Source organism: Astyanax mexicanus, chromosome 2 (assembly GCF_023375975.1).
Source record: "Astyanax mexicanus isolate ESR-SI-001 chromosome 2, AstMex3_surface, whole genome shotgun sequence".
NCBI lineage: Eukaryota > Metazoa > Chordata > Actinopteri > Characiformes > Acestrorhamphidae > Astyanax > Astyanax mexicanus.
Window position 1 is genome coordinate 64,455,154 of NC_064409.1, and position 21,208 is coordinate 64,476,361.

At 37.9% G+C, this 21,208-nt stretch overlaps 1 protein-coding gene across 1 annotated transcript; it reads left to right on the forward strand.

The window, feature by feature from the left end:
• Window positions 1-10,140: 10,140 nt before the first annotated feature.
• On the forward strand, window positions 10,141-20,340 carry ldha (lactate dehydrogenase A4). The gene is made up of 8 exons (XM_007228052.4): window positions 10,141-10,249; window positions 12,804-12,935; window positions 13,919-14,036; window positions 15,153-15,326; window positions 15,470-15,643; window positions 16,759-16,876; window positions 18,060-18,183; window positions 19,129-20,340. The coding sequence occupies exons 2-8, from the start codon at window positions 12,807-12,809 to the stop codon at window positions 19,291-19,293; spliced, it is 1,002 nt and encodes a 333-aa protein (XP_007228114.1). The 5' UTR covers window positions 10,141-10,249; window positions 12,804-12,806; the 3' UTR covers window positions 19,294-20,340.
• The last annotated feature ends 868 nt before the right edge of the window (window positions 20,341-21,208 follow it).

The window sequence follows — 21,208 nt, forward strand, 5'->3', positions numbered from 1 at the left end:
CAAAGACTGGGCTGACATCATATTATTAAGAATTAAAAATGGGATATCACTCAAGTTCATATGTTAGCAAAGACAAACTAATACTTGGCAGAGCTGTGCTGTTTTGTGTTTAAATAAAGCTTAGTGTAGCACAGCAGGGGGTTGAAGACAAAGCTCTAAAGCATGTTTTAAATAAACTAACGTGGCTTGATGATAATTAATCTAATACAAATAAAATAACCTTACGTGTTTTTTACCTCCCACATCTCAGCAGGGACGCAGCCTTCCACTCCAGCACACACACACACAGTAGCTATGTGAACAAATACACACTGTACGCTCTGATACACTCATTTCAGTTAGTACCTGATTAGGATCTGGGGACTAATCACTGATTTCACTTCTTATTTGGAATATTGTGTAATAGGGGGCAATTATATGGTGGGGAACTTTGCGCTTCCCTGTGGTGGGATAATTCCGATAACACAGATTACAGCATCCCTGGAGCTGTGGCCAACGCTAACACTGTGTCCTCCAAACCGTGGCCCAGCAGAGCCTGAAATTTCTATCAGCGTCTAATTGGCCTTGATTGGGCTGTAATTGCGTGAGCCCGTATCTTACCATCTTCATAATGCGGCACTATTGGACACGCGGTAAACAGGAGGAGATTACACGGAGAGATGCAGCGAAGGAGAGAGATAGAGGAAAGATAGAGGGAAGCAGAGCAGGACAGAGGGGTGTGAATGTTTGAAGGTGAAAGGCGGGGCACATCGGTGTGTGATGATGAATGCTGATGTGTTTTGGGGCCCGTCTGGCCCAGCTGGATGTCCAGGCAGGAATTACAGTGCTGAAAGCTGGGATGTGATTATGGGCCATTACACAGTGACAGCCGCCCTCAGCAAGACACCGAGTGTAATAACACACTGATGACAGCTGACCCCAAACACACGAGGAAACACACAAACATTTACGATGAAGGGAAGCCATAAATGATTAAATAAATCTCCCCGCAGCGTTTGCTTGGAGAAACTTCTGCACACCAGGCTGTAATATCAACAGCAGAGTGACTGACTCACACTAAAATGAAATTTTATACCTGACACTGTTAATGTTTTCAAAGTGTCAAACCCTGAGACACGAGCTGCCTGTTTACTCAATATACTACATCAGTACATCACACATCTTTAGAGACTGTATTATTACCAAAAGCATTTACTCACCCATCCAAATCATTGTCTTCAGCTGTTGCAATCACGTCATTGGCCACAGTTGTGTAAAAAAAGCCATGCAGACTCTTTCTACAAACATTAGTGAAAGAATGATGCAGTGTTATAAAGCAAGCTGACACTGGACTGTATTTGTATTTAATTCTATTTTATTTTATCCTATATTTATCTATTTTAACTTTTTATATAATTGCTCTTGGGTGTAAACTGGACCGTGTGAATACAATTTTGTTCCACCTCTTGTAACACATGTGATATGAAGGAAAATAAAGGTCTCTTTGAATCTTTGAATCATTCTAGATCAACATTAATTGAATATTGTCCACTACCAATCTCAAAACTGGCTTGGATTCAAAAAAGGTATTTAAAAAAGGTCAGGTATAAAGCACTTTTTAAAACACAGTTTTAAATGTTTAAAAAAATATATAAAAGCATCAGAAAACTATGAGCCATAAGGTTTCATATAAACCCAGATGTTCATGTTCATTTATGAGGGTGGTATGGTGTTACAAATCACACATTTTATGTCCTCCAAACCTTTAGTTTCGTTATGTTTGTCTAGTTTTTACAACTATTTTCAAACATTGGGTGTGTTTCCTGTGACTGATCTGGAATTATTAAGTGGAGTATAGAGAAAACTGCTTTTCCAAGTGTCTTGTAGGAGATTTTAAAGTCCTCACATTTTCAGAATGTAGTTCTTATACTGCAAGTTATATACTGTAAGTTATTATACTGCAGAAAAAAAAGTCAGGTCAAGGCATGTTAAGTAACTAAAATCACAATTATTACTCGTAAACACTCTGCAAAGCATTTCCAGACTTAATTGGCATTTCTTACTCCAGCTGTTTAACAGCTTGGAACATAATATGTGAAATTACCCAGGTTTGGGGCTTTGAATAATGTGTGCAAGCTAACTCATGATGATAATAAGAGTCTGCTGATGATCAAGTTTGAACAAGTCAGTATGAAAACCGAGACTTCACTGTGACTCAACAGAACAGGTCTGCACTACCGTCTGTCACCACATGATGTCGTAGTACTACCAAGTTCTGCATGTCTGCAGCAGTACAGATATATATATATACTGCCCCTGCAGACCTGTCTTCATCTCCTAGCCTAACCGACTCCTGCTTGTTTAAATACAGTAGATGTTAGATTTGGGTTGAGAGTAAAACCAACATGACGGTAGCAAAACAAATTGCTGATGACCACTAGTCTAAAAATCTCCTTATTTTTGTTTTTAAACTTTAAAATAGCCTAAAAAGTGCTGAATGCACTGTCAGGATAAAGGGGTGGACATATTTTCCCCAAAAGCATACCTCGAACCTCGTATTCCTTACCTGAGGATTCTTCTCTGCTGGTAAACCTTAATAAATCTCTCTCTACAGAACCTTGAAAGGTAATTTGGTGTATCATTAAACAGGGTTACAAGACAACGAAGCATTTTTGGCTTTGAGTCAGTGTACAGGTAACTAAATAAAGGTGCCAAAACAGTTTCTGAGTGTGATTCTTTAGAAGAAGCACCATATGGGAATTGAGTCATAAAATAAACTTTAAATTTGCAAATTAAACAAATTTAAATATTAAAAAACGTAAATAGGGAACTTTTAGCTTGACTAAAGATTCGTGGTTAACTTGATTTATTTAATGTATTTATAATGTAAATATCATGGAGAATTTCTATTGGTCAGTTTATTGCAACATTATTGAATCTGCTGAATTAACCAATGCCAACAAGTGAAAAGGTTTGAATATGAAGGTTTAATTTACACACATAGCTGAGCTGCATATAGATAAGTAAATAAAAAATGTCTGATCACGGCACTGTTAGCGCGAGTTACAGTTTAACGTTACTTTACCTTAAGCGTGACGCAGTCTGTAGCAACATAGAGCGCGTGACAGTAGTGTGCAGGAGACACAGTGAACTGCAGGAGGTTGCGCTTTTACGCACGGAACGGGTTTTTACTCACGGCGCGCGTTTTTACGCACGGCTAGCGCTTTTACGCACAGCGCGCGCTTTTACGGACGGAACGCGCTTTTACGCACTGAAGGCGTTTTTATGTACCGAACGCGCTTTTACACACAGAATGCGCCTTTTTAAATGGTTTGCCTTTTATGTGTCAATAATACAATCAATAATAAAGGCTCTTTTCATGTCTTGGTGCTCTATTGTGCTCATAAACACGATGACAGCTTTCACAGCAACAAGCAGCTCTGTTTATATGAAGAGTCTTACACTGCTTAAGCTCTCTTAAATAACATATTCATACACAAAATGTTTTAGCTAAATAAATCCAATTCATGTTTTTAACTACTGTCCTGAAAAAATCTTGTGCATGTGTCATCTGCAAGTGTGAGTTTATCAGATTTAGAACATTGTGGCATAATGAGTGCATTTTTAAATTGGAAATTTTAAAAGATCTGTTTAAATTTAGACTAAAAGCAGTGTTATGACACTAATATCATGTATGATAAAAAAGGTCCCACATTATCTCATATACGGGCACTCGTTATGAAAATTAATAGATTTAGAGGGCACATCCACAAAAGTTATTGCAAGAAAAGATTGGGGTAAAAAAAACATTTACAGATCCACAAAAGATGGAGATGCCCAAAAGGACACTTCGAGATGCACAAAAGAACACTTGGAGATACCCAAAGGGACACTTTGAGATGCCAAAAGGATACTTGGAGATGCCCAAAGGAACATTTGAAGATGCCCAAAAGGATACTTGGAGATAACTAAATGGACACTTGGAAATGCCCAAACGGACATTTGGAGATGCCAAAATGGATACTTGGATATGCCCAAAGGGACACTTGAATATGCCAAAAAAGACACTTAGAGATACTTAAAATGACACTTGGAGATGCCCAAAGGGACATTTGGAGATGCCAAAAATGACACTTGGAGATGCCCAAAATGATACTTGGAGATGCACAAAAAGGACACTTGAAGATGCCCAAAGGGACACTTGGAGATGCCCAAAATGGCACATGGACATGCCCAAAAGGACACTTGGAAATGCCCAAAGGAACACTTAGAGATGCCCAAAATGACAATTGGAGATGCCCAAAGGAACACTTGGAGATGCCCAAAGGAACACTTGCAATACCCAAGGGGACACTTGGAGATGCCAAAATGGACACTTGGAGATGCCCAAAAGGACACTTGGAGATAACTAAATGGATACTTGGATAAGCCCAAAGGGACACTTGAATATGCCAAAAAAGACACTTAGAGATACTTAAAATGACACTTGGAGATGCCCAAAGGGACATTTGGAGATGCCAAAAATGACACTTGGAGATGCCCAAAATGATACTTGGAGATGCACAAAAAGGACACTTGAAGATGCCCAAAGGGACACTTGGAGATGCCCAAAAGGACACTTGGAAATGCCCAAAGGAACACTTAGAGATGCCCAAAATGACAATTGGAGATGCCCAAAGGAACACTTGCAATACCCAAGGGGACACTTGGAGATGCCCAAAAGGACACTTGGGGATACCCAAAAGGACACTTGGAGATGCCCAAATTGACACTTGGAAATGCCCAAAAGGACACTTGGAGATGCCCAAAAAGGACACTTGAAGATGCCCAAAGTGACACTTGGAGATGCCCAAAGGAACACTTGGAGATGCCCAAAAGGACACTTGGGGATACCCAAAAGGACACTTGGAGATGCCCAAATTGACACTTGGAAATGCCCAAAAGGACACTTGGAGATGCCCAAATTGACACTTGGAGATGCCCAAATTGACACTTGGAAATGCCCAAAAGGACACTTGGAGATGCCCAAAAAGGACACTTGAAGATGCCCAAAGTGACACTTGGAGATGCCCAAAAGGACACTTGGAGATGCACAAAAAGGACACTTGGAGATGCCCAAATTGACACTTGGAGATGCCCAAATTGACACTTGGAAATGCCCAAAAGGACACTTGGAGATGCCCAAAAAGGACACTTGAAGATGCCCAAAGTGACACTTAGAGATGCCCAAAAGGACACTTGGAGATGCACAAAAAGGACACTTGGAGATGCCCAAAGGGACACTTGGAGATGCCCAAAATGACACTTGGAGATGCCCAAAGGGACATTTAGAGATGCCCAAAAGGACACTTGGGTATACCCGAAAGGACACTTAGAGATGCCCAAATGGACACTTGGTGATGCCAAAAAGAACACTTGGAGATGCCCAAATGGACACTTTGACTTTGACATGCCCAGAGATTGACTTGGACATGCCCAAAGGGACACTTGGAGACTTATTGTATTAAACTCTAGATGTTTGATGTTAAAACTGCCAACAGTAAGAAACAGACACAGCTTTGTTCCATTTAAAAGAATGGCATTACAAATCATCATCACTGGATGATACTAATAGGTTTCGTTAGTGTTAAAAAAAGAAAAGATGAAAAATATATTTTAAAACACATTTAAATTGTTCACAGTTCTGTATTAGAACTTAACATCACTGGCCATAAGGTAGAGAGAAACCCTTAACAGGGGGTATTAAATGTACACAAAATAAAGCTTGGTCTAATTATAAACCTGTAGTAGAGGTTTTTTTATGGGTCATTTATATTGGGTTATATTATTATATAACTTTAGATTATTAGTGAATTTTAATTCTGCCAGAATACATACACCAAACATTATGTGAAAGGCAGAGCACTGCATTTGATATGCTTAAAAAAGAAGAGCACTGAAGTTCATCACCACTAGATGTCACTAATAGATTTCGTTAGCGCTGAAAACCAACTAATGAATGAAGCAATGCTATTGACACAGCAGGCTGAATTTAATTAATTATTTTATTATTAATTGAATCTATTATTATTCATAAACATAGATTGCAACATGCATAAAAGTTGTATACATTACTTGAGACCTTATCTTAAATAACATGGACAAATCATGTTCATATATTTGTATCATTTGAGTATTAGAATTAAAGCCTCTTGATCAGAATTTACAGAAGTAATAAAGCTTGCAATTCTATTCAAAAAAGATTATGGGTGCATTCTTCCTCTTAGACTGGTTTAAATAATCTTAATCATCATTTATTGGGCTTAATAAAGCATAATAAATCTGATTAGCCTAACCTGAATCGTCTTGTCTACAAGATAAGGGTTTTAATATAGTGTGCTGTGTAGGATAAAGGTTCAGCGTCTGGTAACATAACAAGGTGTTCTGGTTTAGCCATTAAACAGGTCATGAATAAGGCCATAAAATCTACTAACCAATACAGGGGGTAATAAAGCAGATATGTGCACCGAGATACCAAAGGGCAGGACAGACAAGGCTGCAGTCTGCAGGAAGAGGGTTTGTTTGTAGTGGATGTAGGTGGTTTATATTTCATAAACATGATCACTTTAATAAATCCAGACAGTGGCGTAATTAGGATTTTATGGGCTGCAATGCAAACCTACTTAAATTACATAGATTTCACAATAAGCACTGCACTGAGACATGATACTCAAACATATAAAGTGAGCCAATGCTGGCTAATGGTTGCAGGACATTGATCACTATTATCAATAAGCAATTCATGTAGTGTTGCAAAAGTAGCAGTGTAAGGGGTTGTTAGGGGCCAGGCTGCTGCTCCACCTGCATAGCCAATACTTACACACCAGGGTCTTTATCATGTGATCATATTCACAGGACACCCAAATGACAGCCTAATGAATTACAAATCTATGATATTTATAATATATTATATTAAAAAAATAGCATGCCCATGTGGGGCCTGTATGGGTAGCCATGCTAGAAATAAAAAAAAAAAAGGTTTTGCCAGAGACCTCCATGTTGGCCGCACATACAGACACCTCTTCTCATTTAATGTGTTTTCTTTCTGATTTTATGATTTTTTACATATTGTAAATATTATAATATTAAAGACAACAAAGCTATACAGGAACACATGCAGAATTATTAATATAAAAAAAATGAATATTTTTTATACTTTAGATTCTTCTACGTAACACGTTTATCTTTGAGGACAGATCTGCACAATTTTGGTATTTTAATCTCAGTGTCTTCATGAGGTAGAGTCAGCTGGAATAGTTTTCTCAGCATCTTGAAGGAAGGAGTTTCTGGAGGTGCTGATTAATTGTTGCTGCTTTTCCTTCATGCTGTGAAGCTCCAGCTCATCCCAAATCACCTCAAATCACCATCTCAGTTTATCAGGTTTAGGTCAGGGGATTGTAGAGAATACAATTTTTTTGTTCACTGTGTAATTCCAAATGTGTTGCTTGATTGTTGTACTTTAATATTAATCTACACTGTAGAAAATCAGTTAAATGAAGAAATAAAGAACAACATTGATTAAGAAGGTGTGTCCAAACTTTAGACGGGTATTGTATATGGATATCAGTGTTGGGACAGTGAAGGATTGAACATGGGCCCCATCTGATTTTGGCCCACATTGCACATAACAGCCAAATGGGACCCAATTGGAATTGAGGTGGGCTGAAAACATAGGGCCCATTCAAGAACTCTAACTAGGTTTCAGTAACAATACATACATGTACAAATGCACTCACATTGTAAAAAAGCCACATGAAGTGCTGTAGACTGGAGACATACAAATAAAACAGTAAAGATATGTTCAGAGAAAGAAAGAGAGCATTTCATGAAAAGAACTGTAAAACATGGGGGTGGGTGGGTATAATAATATTGTGGTGTTGTCACCACTAGTTGTCACTAGAGTGTAAGAATCTACTGATTTTGTATCATATCACAATGCTTTGCTTTGCAATACAGTACTGATTTTTAATCATTAGTGTACATGTAAAGACTGGTGTCAGACAAGGGTTCATTTACTTACTGTTCTCACATCTCATTGTTATTTATGTTAAACATAAACTTTTCTTGTATTCAGATTTTATAAATGCTCACAGTACACACAGTACAATGAATATAGTATGAAATACAGTATCATGGATACACATTTGTATTCTTTTATCACTACGTTGCTTCTTACAGTGTCATGACTCACTGTCTTTTCATTTCTTCTGGAAACTCCTGTCCTCACACATGCTTTTCAAAAGCTCTTCTGTGTTGCTGATGTAATCAGGCTGCTGTGTGAACACATGTAGCTCAGCAATCTTCAGACACAACAACTCATAACTTTAAATTCCGAAGTACTTCTCTACCAAACTCAAGAAGCCATTTCATAATGCCTGAAGCATCATGCTAGAATATGAGAAAAAATATCTCCAATGCATGTAGCACTTTGGTGCAGGAGTTTGCTAGACTAATGGCATCATATGAATGTGCCAAAGTCAAGGTCACTTTAAAGTCACTCAACTCTTCAGTAGGACCAGTTCTACTGCCAGTGTCCTAGATAATGCAGATCACTTTAGACAGATCCTTCGCTGCTTATCTGTATTGTACTATACTTTAATCTCTACAATCCTGCCTATTTGCATCTTACTACAGTTCTACAGCAGTTTCACATTTGATTGTGATCACTACTTTGCACTATGGTTAATTGTTAACTACATTTAATTGATGTGCAGTTGTACTTTGTGAATGAACATACAGTTAAATGTAATCTAATCTGATCTAATATCATTTTTGTTGTTTTTAAAATAATAAATGAATTGAAGTTGGCGGTTGTAGGTAATGGAGACAGAAGTAATAATAATCCTTAATAGTAGAAAAACACAGATTGCAATGATGTTTGTTTCATTATTGGCTTAATGTCTCTATTTGTCTTTATGTATACAAATACTAAAAAATGTAAATAATAAAAAAATGTTTCAATAATATTTACATGTTACCTATTTACAATTGTACATATGTAAATATGCCTATCTGTCTGAACATATGTCTTGCCTGTCTGTCTATCTATGTGTTTGTACATAAGTCTTGTATGTGTATGTCTGTCTGCCTTTCTGTACATATGTCTTGTATGTGTATATCTGCCTGCCTGTCTGTCTATCTATGTGTCTGTACATGTCTTGTATGTGTATATATGCCTGCATGTCTGTCTATCTGTGTCTGTACATGTCTTGTATGTGTATATATGTCTGTCTACCTGTCTGTCTATCTATGTGTCTGTACCTATGTCTTGTATGTGTTTGTCTGTCTGCCTGTCTGTCTATCTGTGTGTCTGTACATGTCTTGTATGTGTATGTATGTCTGTCTTCCTTTCTGTCTATCTATGTGTCTGTACATATTTCTTGTATGTGTATATCTGCCTACCTGTCTGTCTATCTGTGTCTGTACATGTCTTGTACGTGTATGTATGTCTGTACATACATCTTGTATATGTATATCTGTCTGCATGTCTGTCTATCTGTGTCTGTACATGGCTTGTACGTGTATGTCTGACTAACTGTCTGTCTATCTATAAATGTGTCTGTATATATGTCTTGTATGTGTTTATCTGTCTGTCTATCTATAAATGTGTCTGTACATGTCATGTATGTGTATGTACGTATGTCTTGCTGTCTGTCTGTCTGTACATGTCTTGTATGTGTATGTATGTCTGCCTGTCTGTCTATTTATCTATGTGTCTGTACATATATCTTGTATATGTTTGTATATATGTATGCATGTATGTCTTTCTGCCTTTCTGTCTATCTATATGTCTGTACATATGCCTTGTATGCATGCATATGTGTATGTATTTATGTATGTATCAGAAGATTATATAGAGTATTAATAATTCATCTGCTCTGGTCAGTGTGAGCTGGGGGAGAGGTGCAGGGAGCTGGTGTACAGTGGTGAATAGGTGAGTAACAGGAAACCCCTCGGTAGGAGAGGATGACAAGCCCTCTACACACTTGACTCACTCGAGCACATCCGCACCACGCGTGACGTTTCCTTAACGGGGACGTGACTTCCACCACGAGCGAGACCACGCCCACCTTATCCCTATGCAAAGCAGGGCGCGCGCACGCTGCCTCTTAAAGCTCGCGCACCGCCCCCTCGCGAGCCGCACATCTGCAGAGACCCGCAAGAGCCGAGCAGCCCGGACCGAGACATTCCAGCTCCTGTAAAGCAGCGGCACCACACTCTCACAGTAACGGTAAGAGAGAGGACACCGGCGGCGGTGTGAGGGGACTACTTACTGCAGGGGGCGTAGCCTGGCCTGGATGGAAACTCAATAATCAGACTCAGTTATTCATTCGTTGAATTGAGTAGAGATGAGTAACTAATGTTTTACACAGTGTAAAAGGGTCTTTATTATGTATTAGTATTATTAAATAACTGATACTACTGCTATTAATTGAGCAAAATTAGCAGTAGCACGAGGGACTGATGATTATAATATACTAGAGAAAAAAACAATATATATATAATATAAAACATATATTGAATGTCACTCTACTCTAATTTTAATAGTGTAGAGGTAGACAGTTTTATAATATTATATTTTATAATATTTTATAATATTGTCAGTGTTTAAAAACATTAAAGCTGCATGTTTTTTTACACAGTGCATAGGAAAAGACAAGCTAGCAGTTATTTTATTTTTTATATACAAATTTTAGAATAGAAATCACCAAACGTACTAAATATGGGGCAGTATTTAGATACTTTTAGTGTTAAAATCTGCTGGTATTGATGATATTTGTCCTTTTATCGTGATAAATATTGTATATTGTGTAGTGTCTTCAAATATAATGATATAATTTCGATGATATAACCTCAAATATATATTGCTAGTGCATTGCTGCACTAGTGCGTCATTCTGCATTATAATATATTAAAATAATAATAATATAATATTTTTTAGCATTTCCTGTCCTTATGCTAGTGTTACGTAATCGTGTTTTCCAGTCAGAGGACGATTAAACCAGTAAGCATGTCCTTCAGAAACATCACCTGTTGGCCTCCTCCATACTCTTCCTTCTCTCTCAATACACGAGAAAAACAACAGGATATCACTATATATCATATGATAGCCGAACCTGCTTTGATTATGGTTATTTTTTCTTATAATTTTCTTTCTATTTTATATTTTATATCTGCTGTAAAACTCGACCCTGAGCCAGGGAGTGCCCCTGTATCTTACTGATGCTGTGCCTGAGAGCCTACGTGCCTGCTGAGCCGTCTTGCAGCAGCAGACGCAGCCGCAGCGTCCTATCACGACGCTTTCGCTATGAATCATGGGACTTGTTGTTCTTTATGAGTAATGGAGTTGCGGAAGCTGTGGGGCAGACACAGATAGACACGCTAGGGGATCCCCAGACTCAGAAATGTGCGTTTTTCTGACACGCGTGACCTCTTTCCTGTACTATGAAGCTAATTTAGTGTAAGAAAGAGGCCACGTTTACATTTACAGGCTAGAAATAGCTCAGGCGTCTGCTGCTCGTGTGTGCAGCTGTCTGGATACCATCCCCATCATCGTCATAACCTTCACAATGTTACATAAGAGCTGCCTCAGACAGGGAGGTATGAGTGGTGGTCGTTTATAGGACTGGCACGATAAAAAAAAAGTTTTTGAACGATATATTGTCATAAAAATAATAGGGATAAACAAATATTCTGTTGTCATTTTAATTTTCTGTGTATTTTGAATACAGCAATATAATGCTAATACAGTGGCATTGTGATGCATTAGCATTTATTTTTATAATAGCAATTGACTTTAACTATTACAAATATTTATGCATTAAAATATAAAATGGAATATAAAATGTTCAAATATCCAAAATAAATATCATAAATAAAAATTAAAGCAAACATAATCAGTATACTGGCCCATTCACATCTATGACTTCCTCTTACTAAGTAGTCACAATATGATTGAGGTATAATAATATTGAGGGCAGCTAAAATTATGATTGACTGAGGTTATATATTGTACGATGAGTTGATTACCTAATTGGATGGTTAGATCTAGTGTCAGTGTATTTCACCTAGTTTTCATTCTTGTGGATGGATGGATGGATGGATTGATGGGTGGGTGGATGGATAGATAGTCTCATTGAAGAGTAGACTATAATAGTGTCTAAAATTATATGAAATAGCACATTTTCTTTCTCCTTTGATGCTAAATGTAGCAGAATATACCACTAAAATTGTGTATAATCTGAAAAAAAAACACATCTAAATATATATTGGAGATTATTTACTGATTGTATCTGCCTCTAGAGGCTGACACCCTGTTTGTGCTCAAGTGGGTGTCCTTCAAGGAGACTGATTAAGTATTTATCCTTCAGAAACCACTTATCTGGTACGTGCCTCCCTCCATGCAACACTGGAGGGGGCTGCTGGGATGTAAATAGCACCTCCAACGCTTAACCTTTTCTACTGACCACACCTAACAAGCAACTAAAAATAGTGCCTTGGCTATCCCATAATGGCAACAAAGGCGACACCAGAGCTGGTGGGAGTTATTGGTGGGGGAAGCTTTGCTGAACTGGATGGAATACATTAGTCCAAAATACACAGCACAACAAATGTGTCTGCCTAAACATTTTTTTATATTTCTTTATTAAATAATTAGTTGGGTACACAGATGGTTCTCCATTCTTTTCTATTAAAAAAGCAAATTTGTACATTTTAGAGAGAGATAAAGACAGTGCAGCAAGGAGAGATGTAGTAAATGTCTCTCTATCTCTGTTTCTCCACAGAAAATGGCATCCACCAAGGAGAAGCTGATTGCCCACGTGAGCACTGAGCAGGCAGTGGGCAGCAAGTGCAAGGTGACTGTGGTCGGTGTGGGTATGGTGGGCATGGCCGCTGCCGTCAGCATCCTGCTCAAGGTGAGCGAGTTTGTTACTGCTCTGATGGAGTTCATATCATATTAAAAGTCCACAGTGAACATAAGGATTGCATGAATTGTATTATATGTGGTTTTTAGCCCTAAGTACAATTTGATACCAATAGAATTGGTGTAGATATGAAATAGATGTTATGTCTTTCAAACATTATAAAGCACCAGAATATGCTTCATTTACTCTCATATTTATTCATTTATTTAAGGCGCTTGAAATAATAACTTACAAGAGTACAAAAAAGAACTAATTTCCCCAAATGTTTAAAACCTAAACAACTCAGTCATTTATTTTCTGTACATTTTTTACTTGTTCCCTTATAATAGCAGAGGTGTTAAGTCTAAGCTGTGTGGTTGATTGTGCTGGTTGTACTGAATGAGGTCAGACAACCATGAGCAGGGTCAGACGGTCCAGAGACATTCCAGCTCCATGAATGCTTAGTGGAGCAAAAAGCAGCTGGCTGAAAGATCCTCCACCAACCACTCCTGTTTCGTTTAGCTATAATTTAATAGCGCTTGTTTGCTCTGCCGTTTTGGCGACCACTTCAGCTTCAGGCTGCAGTTTTTATTGTTTACTATGTAGAAATACGATAAATGCTGACTGTACACATGAAGTAACAGAACTGACTTCATCCTGGCCTCAAACTATTTGCTGAGGTTTCTGAATGAAGGTCCTAGAGCTGTGAAAACAATCATCTTTCATTCCTACAGCTCAAGACTAAAAAAATTCATTAGATTCTTCTTGACACATCTCCATTGTCAGTATGCATTCTACAGAAGAAATTGCTCAGTCATGGAATAAGTGACCCTAATGCTCAAAACAGGGGTATTTCCAACATTTAAAAAAGGTTATTAACTTTAAATTAAATGATCAGCATACAGCTTCCCTAGGCTAGACGTATTACTAATGCTGAACCACACAATGTATCTAAGCTTTGCATTAGGCCTGAAAAACGTGTAAATTTTGTCCAGGACCTGGCTGATGAGCTGGCTCTGGTTGATGTGATGGAGGACAAGCTGAAGGGTGAGGCTATGGACCTGCAGCATGGCAGCCTTTTCCTCAAGACCCACAAGATTGTGGCTGACAAAGGTGAGGGAATCCTCTGAATAAGGTGTTACATAAATAGAGTGTTTGCTGTTGAGCCTGGCTGGCACTGTTGTGAACTTTATGTTATGTATTTTGATATTTTCTAGTTTACTTCCAATAAAATGATGTTCCAAATGACCCATTTGCCACAAGGCAGAACTGACTTGTGGAATATGTGTGTGGGGCCTCCTCCATTGAGTATGGATGTGGTTTTTGCCAGAGTGGCTTGTGTGCTCACCAAACTCTAGACAGATTCTGCCAGTCATAATCATTCACTGTACTGCCCACTGTGGGTGGCAATGCCTTTTATGGCGTATTCTCAGTACACATGTGACACTGTGGGTCAAATAACATTAAAATGTAAAATTTCACAAAATTAAATTTCCCATATATCTGGCACCAACTTTTACGCTTAAGTTACTTAAACTCGATAATTCACAATGTCTTGCCATGAGCACATTGACCAGTGATCAGCCTCACAGGAGGCTCAACAATTCACAACGTATACAGGTGTGGGTGTTTCCAAGTCCCCTACGATAACACTTCTTCTTCAGTTTACATATTGCTGTACGATACGTTTGTCATATCAGTGTAATGTCTTATACAGCTCTGGAAAAATATAAGAGATCATTTAAAAATGAAACTGTGATTAAAAACCAGGGTCTGAAAGCTGTGCATCTTTTTTGTTATTTCAGCCATTTCTAATTCTCTGCAAATAAATGCTCTAAATGACAATATTTTTATTTGGAATTTGAAATAAATGTTGTCCGTAGTTTATAGAATAAAAGAACAATGTTCATTTTACTCAAACATAAACCTATAAATAGCAAAATCAGAGAAACTGATTCAGAAACTAAAGTGGTCTCTTCATTTTTTCCAGAGCTGTATTTACCAATTGGGTTCACATTGTTAAACATAATTTTCAGGTTAAAAAGTACTGGTTAAATTAATTTAATTATTATTATTTGAACGCAGACACAAAATCTAGGTTATAATTTCTTGTTATCTGGCCAGTGTGTATTCAAAGTATCTGAACATGTTAAATAATTAACCTTGTGAATCTAATCCATCTCTGGCCAAGAAGTGTTTCACAGTGAGTGTTTTCTCTGTGTGCTCCAGACTACAGTGTGACTGCCAACTCCAGGGTGGTGGTGGTGACTGCCGGGGCTCGTCAGCAGGAGGGTGAGAGCAGGCTGAACCTGGTGCAGAGGAACGTCAACATCTTTAAGTTCATCATCCCCAACATCGTAAAGTACAGCCCCAACTGCATCATGCTTGTGGTGTCCAACCCAGGTTAGCCCCCTTTTATAATAGAGCAAGAGCAGTATCAGATCTAAATTATTTGCAGCATTATAGCTTCATCTGAGTTTTCTCAAGATACTGAAGTGTATTAGTTTTAACTGAAAAATGAACTGTTCTTGTGTTCTGTTCTTTAGTTGATATCCTGACCTACGTGGCCTGGAAGCTGAGCGGCCTTCCTAGGAACCGTGTGATTGGTAGCGGCACTAACTTGGACTCAGCTCGCTTCCGCTTCCTGATGGGCGAGAAACTGGGCCTGCACCCCTCCAGCTGCCACGGCTGGGTGATCGGAGAGCATGGAGACTCCAGCGGTAAGATTCAGTACACTTTAAACCATTTACACCATCATTTTAGCTTCTACAATAAGGTTCTAGATAGATAGATAGATAGATAGATAGATAGATAGATAGATAGATAGATAGATAGATAGATAGATAGATAGATAGATAGATAGATAGATAGATAGATAGATAGATAGATAGATAGATAGATAGATAGATAGATAGATAGATAGATAGATAGATAGATAATTTAGGCATCCAGCAGCAACAACACAATACAATAAGAAACAGATTCAAACATAAATTAAAACACAGGAGAATAGAGAAAAAGAAGAAAAAAAAAATATATATAAGGCTATAAAAAACGTACTATACAAGGTAAGATATATATCTGTAAACAGAGCAGTGCAGTAGATGTTGCTAATGTTTATTAAATAATTAACAGAGCAAAGTGCAGTGTGCAATGACATTGATTATGAAAGTGGCTGATGTGACATAGAAATATAATATAAATATGCATCTGTAACAAATATAGTTCTAAAAAGAGATTGTGAATATGTGAATACCCAATCATGAGTAAAGTACTTGAATGTAAGTGAGGTTGGGGAAGTGTTAGTGTAAAAGATTTCACACATCTTACATATGTTCTTAGTGCGTTTGTCCTTACCCAGCACTATTGTTGTGTCAAATTCGGACTCCCTGCCAGTATACCATTTTCTTTTACAACAAGCAGTGGGGATTTACAATTTGCCATAGCACAGGCAATAAGGCTAGTGTGCCAAAATTCATCACTATGCACATGTCTTTTGTTTTAGGGTCAAATAACAGACATTTCTAAATGTAAATTGATAAGATTTAGCCAATTCTGATCTGGGCAAAAAAATTAAAAATTGATTAATGAAGCATTTAATCATGTGAACAATGACTTAGTGCACATTCTAAATGGTAGAGAAAAGGTGTTCAGTTCTGTGTTCTCACTTTCATCACAATGGCAACAATCAGCTTTGTGCTGAGGTGCTTTCAGGAAACCCAGCCCAGATTACAGTGGATGGAATTAGAATGAGCTAACATAATTAGAGTAGCAATAATCAGATTTCTAAAAAGCCTGTAACTTTGAGATGAAACATATACCATGTCCTTTACAGTGCCTGTCTGGAGTGGTGTGAATGTAGCTGGCGTCAACCTGCAGAGCCTTAACCCTGACATTGGCACAGAGAAGGACAAGGAGGACTGGAAGAACGTCCACAAGATGGTGGTTGACAGGTGAGAACTATGTTTTTTTTATATACATTTTCTCTATTGGGGTTTCAGTCTTTTAAGATCCAACAAATCCAAACAAGCAACATAGAGAAAATCCCACCCCAAACAAACAGAGAGCGCTGCAATATACATCTCTGTGTATATAAACACATGATATAAGTAAACAGTCAGCTACCTGACAGGAGACAGGTAAAGGAATAGCATGTATGAAATTGATTAAAAAAAAGTAAGGCCTCCTCTTCCAGAAACGAATTATAAGTTATAGCTTCTTTAAATAAGAGTGCAATGGTTCCCAAATCTCCCCAAATTTATCAGATTTATGGACATGTAATGTAATGTTTCTAGGCTGTAAAGGTTTTAAGTCAATCTCTAGAGAGGAATAAGAGCAAAAATCTGTTATCCACAAGTGAGGAGTTGACCACCTCAACAAGATGCATAATTTTTTGCAAGAAATAAAATAATAGTCAACAAAGATTTGGTGTCTGTGTCAAAAAATTGTCTTGAGTAGAACTATGTTTTAATGTGAATTCATATTGAGTTTTTGGTTAGGTAAAGTACAGATACAGTACTTGTCCAAATAATAGTGGATACCTCTTCTAATGCATTCAGCTTTTAGCTACTCTAAATTTTGTCCATTGCTGACATATGTGCAAACACACACACATACACAGCTTGTTTAATCCTTGTAAAGATGTATTTCCAAAAGAATAGGACCCAGAGGGGTAGGCTAGCATGATCTAGAGGGGTATAAACTATTGAATATATAGGTGCCATGTACTTTTGTCCATACAATGTACGGTATATCTCTGAGTGATCTGAGTTTAATCCAAGATGAAAGCAGTGGCAAGCAGTAAAAGATGTGCATGTTCACTGAGTGAAGTGTACAGGAGCACACGTGAACACAGGCAATCTAGGCCAAGTACCACGGTGTGCTTGATTCACATTACAGCTTCATGACCAGATTATGACCTTTGATTATGCACTTTGCACAAATGAAGCTATCACATGCTCTTGCAAACTAAGAGAGATTTGATTTGATTAGCCCTTTCCCAAGCTTCCCAAGATTCATGATCTGGTCAATAAGCACCAGTAGACTGAATACATTTTAAATGCATTACATTCTGAAAACAGTTAAAATGAAGAATCTCTGAGTTGTCTGTTTGTTTGTTTTTTTTTGCATTCACAGTGCATATGAGGTTATTAAGCTGAAGGGATACACGTCCTGGGCTATCGGAATGTCCGTGGCTGACCTCTGCGAGAGCATCCTGAAGAACCTGCACAAGTGCCACCCAGTGTCCACCCTGGTCCAGGTGAGTGGGGCATCAATCTTCATGCTCTGTGTGTCTCATAATCATTAAGATTAAAGCAAATTATATATTTTGTATATTATATTATTATAAATATTGTCCACACAGTTCTCTTTACTGAATAAAAGGTTCAGCTATTACTGCAACTTTGAACAGTGTCTTAGAAAAATCAATCTCTAATCATTTCCTTCATCCACACCCAAACCAATTGATTCTTTTATGGTGCTGTTTATGGTGTTTGTATTCTGGTCAGCCTTTGAGCTTTGGGTCTTTATCTCTTTATCGGTTGAAAACACCTAGAGTGTACAGTGAATCACACAGTGCAGGGTGAACTACTTTTCTTGCCTGTCATTGGTACACAGCAATTGCATAGTATATTGCACATGCATAGCATGTTTGTTTCGTTAGATTCGGTATTATGTATTATTATTATGTATTAATTTGCATGTTTCTCCTGAAATAGGTGAAATTAATTTACTTGCAAAGATTTTTGCAGTGACTAAAATATCACATACCACTTGTGCATGATGGGTGAATGTGGAATTTTCTTTATTAAGTATTGTACACAGCTCTGGAAAAATAAAAGACCACTTAAAAATGATGATTTTTTTATTTTACCAAATTGAAAACCTCTGGAATATAATCAAGAGAAATATGGATGATCACAAGCCATCAAACCAAGCTGAACTGCTTAAAGTTGTGCACCAGGAGTGACATAAATTTATCCAAAAGCAGTGTGTAAAACTGGTGCAGGAGAACATGCCAAGATGCATTAAACTGTGATTGAAAATTTATACCAGGGTTATTCCATCAAAAAAGGGTTATTTAGATTTTTTTTTTTTTTGCATTATTTGAAGTCTGCATCTTTTTTGTCATTTCAGCCATTTCTCATTTTCTGCAAAAAAAATGCTCTAAATGACAATATTTTTATTGGTTTTGTATTCCCAGGGAATGCATGGCGTGAAAGATGAAGTCTTCCTGAGTATCCCCTGCATCTTGGGCAGCAGCGGCCTGACTGACGTGGTGCACATGACCCTGAAGGCTGATGAGGAGAAGCAGCTGGTGAAGAGCGCTGAGACCCTCTGGGGCGTGCAGAAGGAGCTAACCTTATGAACCACACTCCCCTCCAAGATATAGCCTCCTGTCTCTGTAACTGCAAACCTCTACAGTGGCTGCCCAACCTCTACCCCTTACCCTTATCGGTTCTGAAACCCATTTCCTTTCCCAGTCCCCTTTTCTTCTTCATCTTCTTCTTACCCGTCCCCCCCAAAACACCATTCAGACGTCTTGAAACAGACCTCAGAACCATAGACCTTAACACTCCTTATCATAGCTGCAGAGGAGGATATACAGTATGTACTTAGTCTCTACATGTTAAATGGCCTTTGTAAAGTTGAGTATCCATGTGTGTATATGTGTATATGTTATTGCTTCTCGTCTTCCTCGTACTGCTGATAGAATATTTTCCAAGTTATAAAAAGGAAAGAAACCTATTTAATATCAGGAAAGCTTGCCAGTTATGGTCGATGTTTGGTATTTGTATTCTGAGCTCAACAAGCATTCCGTACCATTTTGTTCCCAATGCAAAAAAGCAAACAGTCCGTTTATTAAGACCAACAACTTGTGACACCAAAGCTGCACGTTTACCTAAACCAGCCAGTGGCCTCTATACATGTAGGCATGCAATTCTGTACACGATATCAACCACAAGTGCACTGAAGCAAGTCTTTATCACTGTAAAGACAAGCTCTTCACAGCTCAGTAATACAAATACAGGGTCAGCTTGACAGAACTGCTGACAGTTCATTGGCTCATATGGTTTAAACTGAATGTGGAACAAATAACTTGACGGAGAACCAAATGGAATTTTGTTGTGGCTCACTTCAGCTTCTCGCAGAGTAAATGTTAAACCTGTTATTATTATTATTATTAGAGATGTGTCAGTTTACGTGACAGTCAGACCTACATGTGATATGTATATCTGTACACCTTATATTTCAGCTAGAAAAGGTTATTTTTGTATTTTTATTTGTGAACTAAAGCTCAACACCCAGTGGCATTTTGCTCTGACACTAAGCTGAACACGGTACCTGTTGTGTCAGAGCAGACAGATTTACTAACAACTCACTCCACTTCCAAATAAAGGTTGACTAAACACGACCCATGCCTTGCCTTTGTTTCCTTCCTTTTTTGTGTGTTGGAGCCTGACAAAGTTGTAGGCTGTGTGGGAAAAAAAGAGCTGATTGCGCAAAAGCGCACACTGGCTCATAGGTCAGCCATTTTTAACACTACAGTTCAATATATGCCATTCTCCTCAGAGGCGTTGGCAGGTTTAACAAATGTTAATTGGTTTAACAAACTGTAAATTCAAGAATAAAAACAAACAACAAAATGTTTAGGGACTTGGTGCTTTAGGGTCATGGTGCTTTACCATCAGCAGCCAGAGTCAGAGAGAGCACAATTTAGCACCATCTAGTGTTAAGATAATTGCAAGTGATAAGGTTAATTGGCTCTGCTAAAGTAGGGGAAAATAGGAATAACATATATAAAAAGATGTTGTGGGATTGCAGATGAGCAATGTGCTCATTATTATATTAAAGCAGGGGTGGATGCAGAGTACCACACAGATATTCCACAGATATAGCTAATCTTAAAAATGAAGGTGTTACTAACAGTTCTTTGAGTAATGCAGTGAAAGAGCCATTTAAACCAAAAATATTTTTTTGTGGCATTGTGCAAAAAAATCCTTGCAGAACCTTTATTTTTCAGGGTCTGCATAAAAAAATTGGCTTTGGAAATGTTTACCATGTTTATTGTCTGTGGGTTTGGAGATAAGATAAAGGGTAAAGCCACAGTAAAACTAGTTTAGTCATACTTTAGCTATTTTTATATATTGCTTTACAAGAAGTACTTTACTGTGCTTAATACTCAACATGCTTAATGGAATTACCTCAAACATCTTTTGGGACCCCCCTAGCATGCTAGACCAATCCTAACAGCTAGCCTAGCCACTACTGTAAAACCTAAA

Bases quoted from the DNA above. Each gene is read 5' to 3' on its own strand.
- ldha (XM_007228052.4), top strand. From the start codon at position 12,807: ATGGCATCCACCAAGGAGAAGCTGATTGCCCACGTGAGCACTGAGCAG. The intron at 14,037-15,152 runs GTGAGGGAATCC...TGTGTGCTCCAG, and splicing joins CAAGATTGTGGCTGACAAAG to ACTACAGTGTGACTGCCAAC. The intron at 15,644-16,758 runs GTAAGATTCAGT...TGTCCTTTACAG, and splicing joins AGAGCATGGAGACTCCAGCG to TGCCTGTCTGGAGTGGTGTG.